The 7,586-nt window shown below is 44.3% G+C and overlaps 2 protein-coding genes and 1 non-coding gene across 11 annotated transcripts in view; 1 reads left to right on the forward strand and 2 right to left on the reverse strand.

Annotated features, from left to right (window-relative positions):
- Window positions 1-2,840, reverse strand: part of MYNN (myoneurin) — a 39,846-nt gene extending 37,006 nt beyond the window's left edge. For 6 of the 9 annotated variants that reach the window (XR_010409718.1, XR_010409715.1, XR_010409711.1 and 3 more), the window contains exons 1-2: window positions 2,190-2,840; window positions 1,038-1,334 (exon numbers count right to left, since the gene is read on the reverse strand). Coding sequence is in view for 3 of the 9 variants with exons in the window: in XM_064585614.1 (XP_064441684.1) it covers window positions 1,038-1,303 (266 nt within the window). In the remaining 6 variants the exon portion in view is untranslated. The remainder of the gene's footprint in view (window positions 1-1,037; window positions 1,335-2,189) is intronic. The other 3 variants (XM_064585614.1, XM_045903415.3, XM_045903414.3) reach the window with 1 other exon arrangement.
- Window positions 2,841-3,816: 976 nt separating this feature from the next.
- Window positions 3,817-3,889, reverse strand: TRNAV-AAC (transfer RNA valine (anticodon AAC)). The gene has a single exon. It is a non-coding gene; the product is annotated as a tRNA-Val (tRNA).
- A 1,502-nt stretch (window positions 3,890-5,391) lies between these two features.
- Window positions 5,392-7,301, forward strand: ACTRT3 (actin related protein T3). The gene is made up of 2 exons (XM_045863688.2): window positions 5,392-5,852; window positions 6,383-7,301. Exons 1-2 carry the CDS (start codon window positions 5,653-5,655, stop codon window positions 7,299-7,301), a joined length of 1,119 nt encoding a protein of 372 aa, XP_045719644.1. The 5' UTR covers window positions 5,392-5,652.
- The last annotated feature ends 285 nt before the right edge of the window (window positions 7,302-7,586 follow it).

Consider the following 7,586-nt stretch of genomic DNA (forward strand, 5'->3'; position numbering starts at 1 on the left):
GAGTAGAAATGAGAAAATAAATGAAACTAATGTTCATCGGGAGAAGGGCCTTTGAGTAGATCCTTGATCTTCACAGTAACACCAAGGTAGTTATTACCATCACATTTTTACAGATGGGGAAACTGAGGCCCTCAGAGGTTGCATCTTGCTCAGAGACACAGCGACTGACAGGCTGGATCTAACCCTAAAGCCCATAATCTTTTTAGGTCAGATTATGATCTAGTCATGTTCACACTTTCATCATTAAGAGATGGAGGAAAGAAAACAGGAGTAATCTGATTGGTTTCTCTTTCACCTCCACCTTTCTCTCCACAACTGATAAATGCATTAGTATTAAACCAATTATATAGTTCACTATGCATGGGGGAGACACAGTGCCTGCATTATCAAATTCCTCAGAACCTACTTCTTGTAGTGCAGTGAGAGCATTAAGCATTTCAGAAAAGCCTTCTAGCACCTTGGATCTAATTTAAGCATTAGTACTGATAGCTTTACAGAGATGACAGGAGTCACCTGCCATTTACACTCCAAGTAAATTATTGTCCTGAAACAAGATCAGGAAGAGGTCCTGCACATTGCTATCTATGGTTAGAAATGGGAGTACTATTAAACGAACACAGAGAAGCATCCTTCTTTCTTCATCTACACTCCCTTACCTCAAGCACCTTAAGAAGTAAGGGACAGAGTAAGGAAGAGAGAAGAAAAGAGGTACATAAAGACCAAAGAAACTGGAATTCATTTAGAATTCATTGTGTGTGTTCCCTAAGTTTTCATAACTGAAATCATAAGCTTTAAGTAGATAAATCAAATGTGTCAGAAAAAAGGCTTTAATCTTATTAACACCTGTGCTTTTTGTGCTTAAGAAATGTAGTCTGTTCATTCCCAATCAGTAATACGGACTTCTTTATTAAAAACAACAGTAGCATTATGCACATGACTATATGAAGACTCCAAGTTAAGGGGAAAAAATACAAATATATTTTAGCTCTACAGACTGCTGACCAGCTTTTGTAGTGAAAATAAAATGTGTACCTTACCTGTCAAGATTTAAAGTTCCTGTGTATATAAACTCCAACAGTTTCTGAAATCCATCAGCCTTCACCTGACTCTGATCAAGGAAGACATTGTTCTCAGAAGTGCTTCTGTAGATCGCACCAAAATACTCACTAAATGAGGCAAGCACATTCCTATGAGCTTTAAACTGGAATTCCCCAATCACTACGGTGCAGTCACAAAGAAAACCTGCTTCCCGTTGTTTGTTCAGTCTCTCTAAAAGGTGCTCACAGTGGTGCGAATACTGCATTTTGATATCAGAATGGAATTTTACCCTTGTTCTAAAAGACAAAAAGAAATAGTAAGTCAGTAACCCTAAGTTTTCATCAAACGTTTCACCCAAGCAATTGGTAAGGGGAGAAGGGACATGGGACAGAACATGGACAAAAACAAAGTCAGTCCTCATTTATTCCCCCGCCCCGAAAATTCTTATCAAACAGAATAGTTACAAATGCTGAAAGTAAGTTCCTGTATATCTTTGTTACATCTTGGACAATTAACACAATCCTTTGGACACACAAATAAATGGCGATGAATGAAAACACTTGCACAAGCTGAAAAAAAAACACCGCAAAATTTCACGTTTTTGCAGCAGCTGAACCTTCAGACTTTCAAGCTCAGTACGCATGCACATGCTGGGGAAAAAACTTAACGAACCACTAAGAAATGACCTCCTTTGAACAGATGGCAAAAAAACACGGTACGAGTTCTTTAAAATTGTTCTCGAATCACCGAAACCTGTTAAGTTTCCGTGGTGCACAGCTGCTTCAAAACGCGAGGCGGCTGCCCACGGGGCGGAGAAAGAGCAGAGCCAAGAGTTGTCAAGGTTCCGTCACTCGCCCGGAGGAGGCCACACCCCCTTTCTTCCCACTTCTCCATTCCCGACCGCAACGGAGAGTGACAACCGAAGCCGGTGTCTCCCGGCTTCTGCCGCACTGCCCTTCGCCAAGCTCCCACTACCTCAAGTTCCCATACCAGAGGCTGTGGCCAAGGCCAACACGGGGCTGCCTCCCCAGGCTTTCCGCGTTAATACCTTCGCCCCGACCTGAATTCGAACTCCAAGAAGCCTATCCTCCAATGGCCCAGCGTCTGGAGAGAGCGGGACTGGCAAGCTGGGGGGTGAAAAAAGAACTCACCTAGAGCAATCCAAGGGGGAACAGTTTCTTCACGCTCTCTCTGCCATTTTGGAAGGACGTCACCGCGCCCGCTCCGCCTCTTCCTTCTTCCTCTACGGCGACATCATATCCGGCCCAGGCGTCACATGGAAACGGTGGAGGCTCTGGGACTGTGGAGGTCCGGCACCGGGGAGGACAGACAAGACTCGCCCACAGAAATTCCACTCCTCAGCATCCTAGGGCCCCCACGCGAAACCGCAAACGTCATGAATACGGGACTTGAGGGCTCATTCATAGCGCCCCACTTGTCTTCCTCATTCTGAACACTGTGGTCGGCCGACAGTCAGCATCTCTCCTACGGCCCGCGGTCGGGCGGCGCCGCACGGAGGCCCTCTTTCCAGGAGCCAGATTGTGCACTGCATGCTGGGGCTTGTAGTTTCTCGTCTTCTCCCATCATCCTCCCCTTCCTCGGGACCCCGCGAGTGCAAACAGCTTGTGTACTTAGGCTCCTAGCCATGGGAGATTTTCGAGCTGAGACAGATCACCCCTTTTCAGTTTACGTGCCCGAAAGCTTCTGGGGCCCTCCTGGGTTTTGTTTGCATCAGCCGACTGTAGCCTAGTTTCCAGGATATCCTTACCTGTTACAAGTCTGCGATGCAGCAAAGCGGAGCAAAGCAGTAAGGTACACTGAGCACGCGCAACATTGCAGGAAGGTGGGCTTTATACCGGAAAAGGTTCTGCGTCGGGACCAGAAAAATTTTAATATCATGATTTATATCGAATTCAGATTTTGTACAGTGAAGGAAAAGGAAGCCAGTTATCTGCGTAACATACAAAAGGCGCAGAAACAGTAAGATAAGTCCTGTTAATATGTTACAGTGAATTTTTCCCTAGTACTTGTGGACATCATAAATCTCAGAAAACCAAAACTTCATTTATTCTTGTTAAAAGTTGTGTCAGGACTTTAGGATATTTACTCATGACTTTATTTTAAAGGACAGTCAACTGGAATTTACTCGTTTCTTCTGAGATTTTTCCAACGACATTCTGTTTGCTCTTTAACTTTTCTCTGGTCCGTAAAAATCATATTTGTGAATAAAGCCACTACCCTTATGTTTATAAGGGGAAAAGTTGAGTCGGGTTATTGATTTCATCTTTCTGATTCCACTTTTATATTTTGTCGGAACCCTTTTCAGTAGTTTATTCAGAAATATTTATGAGTCTCTACCAGGTGTTAAGCACTACACCAAGTATTTATAAAATAAGAGTAAAATATGGTCTCCTGGCGTTTAGGGATATTTGCAGTCTGAAGGGGAAAACTAATGGAAAACTAAATGACTTGTAATACAAAGAGTGCTAAGGAGGCAACAGGGTTAAAAGTTTTTAACACCGTGTTTGAGGTCCTCTTCTAGGTTGTACATTACATTCTTTTTCAGTAGTAGGTTGGGAGTTGAATTGTTTTTTTGAACCATTTCTGCGTGGCAAGCTGTCAGTAAAAACATTTGCTGAATAAAATAACCAACGCGAAAGTTCAAATTCCCACTGTTCCACAAGTTTGTATTTAGGTTGTCTTTTAAAAAACTAATAAATTAGTGAAAAATCCCACGGCCCTGTTTGAAGGAAGCCAGTACGGAAAAAGGACAGCAGTTGTTTCCGCCCGGTTTCGAACCGGGGACCTTTCGCGTGTTAGGCGAACGTGATAACCACTACACTACGGAAACCTAACTGGTGTCTGTGGTTCAGAATAGCCTCGATATGGATGTCGTACCGTGAAATTCCTGGGCATTTAAAGTAATATTAAGGCAGCTTTTAACAGGAAAACAACAACAAACAAACAGAAAAGGAAAAATGACTGTACTTCTAATTGTGTAGTGCTGAAACTATTTCGAAAGTTCAATTTGCCTGCGCTTTTTTCCCCCAGAGGCTCCTACGGACCGCTGCAAAAACCAGGCACAGGTTCCTTGCACTTCCTTTGGGTACACTTTCTTCTGTGGGAAAGAAATGTTTTATTTGACGTTCTTTCCCCGCCACGCATTGCTGAGAAGCGCAGGGCAAGTGCCGGGCTTCGTTGGCGTTCCCCGTCTTGCCGCTGTTTGCAGCACCAAATGCCACCGCTGTTATTTAGTAACGTGACCTTTCAGCCTCTGGTGGAGAGACAGGTAAATAGCTTCTGAATTTCCTCCCCTGCTTCCATAGGCCAACCAGAGGTTCGAACTTGCCTCCTTTTAAAATTCTCTACACGGTGTGTACAATTAGGGGGTAAAAAAATCAGACATCAAGATGCACTTTTTGGCACGCAGTGTACGTAAATTATTCTAAACCTGAACTTCGCATGACCTAAGGAATATCGCTTTTCTTGCAAAGAGGCAGACACATCCTTATGCCTAAAAATAAAATATTTTTAGGAAATGAGAATGACCTTCCATATCACATGAGGGATAACCGGGTGAGATTGTTAACAATCAATCAATCAAAACAAAACAAAACAAAACAAGATTCTACCTTTTTGGTTTTGAGTACATTTTGCTTAGAAACTGAAGGAAAGATACACAACAAAGTATTTGCCCATTATATAGAAACATTAATAAAAGTGTATAAAACCCACTTTTTTTCTTTCAAGATTTTATTTAAATTCAAGTTAGTTCACATATATTGTAGTATTAGTTTCAGGGGTAGAATTTAGCGATTCATCTGTTGCATATTAACACCCAGTGCTCATTACATGAAGGGCTCTCCTTAATGCCCATCACCCAATTACCCCATCCCCCACCCTCTCTTTTCTAGCATCCCTCAGTTTGTTTCCTATATTTAGGAGTGTCTTAAGGTTTACCTCCCTCTCTGTCTTTATCTTATTTCATTTTTCCTTCCCTTCCCCAATGTTCATCTGTATAAAACCCAGGTTAAATCCTAGCATTCTTTCCTTTTTCTTTTCAGAAGTTGAGGAGGGTTTCAGAAGAGCTTCTGAAACCGAGCTTCTTCTCCGACAACTTTCCCCTGTCAAATCTCTCCACCTTTTGCTAGTTTCAAGGGCACATTCCCGAGCTTTCCGCAGGCCCCTGGGCAGATACATATTAAGCAGAATTTAAAGGCTTTGGAAAAGAAAATTGTTTTTATGGCTCATCGAGGTATTAGAGAAAGCCACTTGTAAAGGGTTAGATTTGTATCGTTAAGGAAGAAAGTTGGGTTTTCCTGATATTGGTATCCCTGGATTCCAGGGGGTGGCAAGTGACCCACCCCCTGTGAGATGCAATCGGTGGGCAGCACTTTGGAGAGTCAATGGGCCAGGCCTCTCCCTGGCCCCTGCCCTCACTTGCAGGCGCAGGCCTCATGGGGCTAGGCCAGGGCCTCTGTGACGCGACGTTCCAGGCCGTGGGCCTGTTAACGCTGCCCGGAGTCCGCGGCCCGCACTGTCCGCGCTCCTGGCACAGCCCGCAGGCAGGGCGGCCGGTGTGGCCAGGCGACGGGAGGCGGCGGCGGCGGCGGTATGAGCTACTACCAGCTACCAGTGGTGATCGACAACGGCTCGGGAATGATCAAGGCGGGCCTGGCTGGCTCACGGGAACCCCAGTTTGTCTACCCGAACATTATCGGCCGAGCCAAAGGCCAGAACTGGGTGGCCAAGGGCGCGCCGGAACTGTATGTGGGCGACGAGGCGCAGGAAAGGAGAAACTCACTGTCCATCAGGTATGGCCGTCTCCCAGCAGGCAGGACCCACGGGGGGGCAGGGTAAGTCCAGATGAGGGGCGCAAGGGTGCGAGGATAAGGAAGCGGGGAACAGGAAGGTCTCAGCCTGCTAGTGCAGGCCACAAATCTCCAAGGGTGTATAAATAAAGTTATCGTTCATAAAATACAAGTTCATTAAGAATATCACTTAATTCATAGTACCCTCATCATGTGGGTTTCTTCAGTTAATTGATATTAAAACTGTACTATATTATGTAAAGATTTCCCAATTTTTTAAAAAAGATTGTCTTCTAAAGGGGGGGGACAAATGGAAAGCAACAAAAATTGCAGAGGAAGGTAGTAGCTATGCTAACTTTTGCTGGCAGTTACATTTTCTGACTGGCAGTCACTGCCCACAAAGGGATACTGGTAATAAATATGGGGATTAATCCAAGCTTGAAGAGAATAGATGCTGGAGAAATTAAAAGCTGCCATTGTTTAAAAAAAAAAAAAAAAAAACGCTGCCATTTATCTTACTGCTTTTCCTACAGCTACCCAGTGGAGCGTGGTCTGGTTACTTCTTGGGGAGACATGGAGATCATGTGGAAGCATATCTATGATCATAACCTGAAGCTAAAGGCCTGTGATGGCCCAGTCTTGATTACCGAGCCAGCACTGAACCCACTGGTGAACCGGCAACAGATCACTGAAGTGTTTTTTGAGCATCTGCAGGTTCCTGCCTTCTATATGTGCATCCAAGGGGTGCTGGCTCTCTTTGCCGCTGGCTTCACAACCGGCTTTGTGCTGAGTTCAGGTGCTGGGGTTACCCAGTGTGTGCCCATCTTCGAGGGTTACTGTCTGCCTCATGGTGTCCAGCAGCTAGATCTGGCAGGCCTTGACCTCACCAACTACCTCATGATGCTGTTGAAGGACCATGGCATCATGCTGCTTAGTGCTGCAGACAGAAAGATTGTCACAGACATTAAGGAAACCTCTTGTTATGTGGTAATGAACTATGAAGAGGAAATGGCCAAGAATCCTGAGTCTATAGAGAAAGTTTACCAACTGCCTGATGGAAAGATGATCAAACTCCATGACCAGCTCTTTCATTGTCCAGAGGCCCTCTTCTCTCCACATCTTATGAAACTTGATACGCCTGGCATTGATAAGTTGTGTTTCAGCAGCATAATGAAATGCGATACAGATCTGAGGAATTCGTTTTTCTCCAATATTATCCTTGCTGGGGGATCAACCTCTTTCCCTGGTTTAGACAGGCGGCTAGTTAAAGATATAGCAAATATGGTACCTGCCAATACACCCGTGCAGGTTACAGCTCTCCCAGAAAGGAAACTATCAGTGTGGATGGGAGGCTCTATTCTTGCATCCCTGTCTGCCTTCCAGGACATGTGGATCACCGAGGCAGAATTTAAAGAAGTTGGGCCCAACATAGTACACCAAAGATGCTTCTGAATACAGATAAAATGGTTAGAAAAAAAAGGTTTTGACAGAAAACTGGATATTATAAGTATCTGGGGGGAACAGGAAGTATTTCAATTATTGGATTGTCCATGTCTCTTGCATTTCTATGATGGGGGAAAATAATGTGGAAGTAAACCATTAAGGAGAGACAAATTAAATGCTAGAGGAAACTATTCTTGACCTTGGAGATCTTGTATTTCCTTTGGAAAAAGAGCAATTTGTAGTACAACACGTGTGCCCAATGAATGATATAGATTTAAGTTTGTTAAGGTTTAC

Source organism: Mirounga angustirostris, unplaced genomic scaffold, assembly GCF_029215605.1.
Source record: "Mirounga angustirostris isolate CCGP_5_RB_7025 unplaced genomic scaffold, mMirAng1.0.hap1 SCAF_1, whole genome shotgun sequence".
Taxonomy (NCBI): Eukaryota; Metazoa; Chordata; class Mammalia; order Carnivora; family Phocidae; genus Mirounga; species Mirounga angustirostris.

Coding starts and splice junctions, on each gene's coding strand:
- ACTRT3 (XM_045863688.2), top strand. CDS start 5,653: ATGAGCTACTACCAGCTACCAGTGGTGATCGACAACGGCTCGGGAATG. Junction 5,853..6,382: donor AGAAACTCACTGTCCATCAG/GTATGGCCGTCT, acceptor CTTTTCCTACAG/CTACCCAGTGGAGCGTGGTC.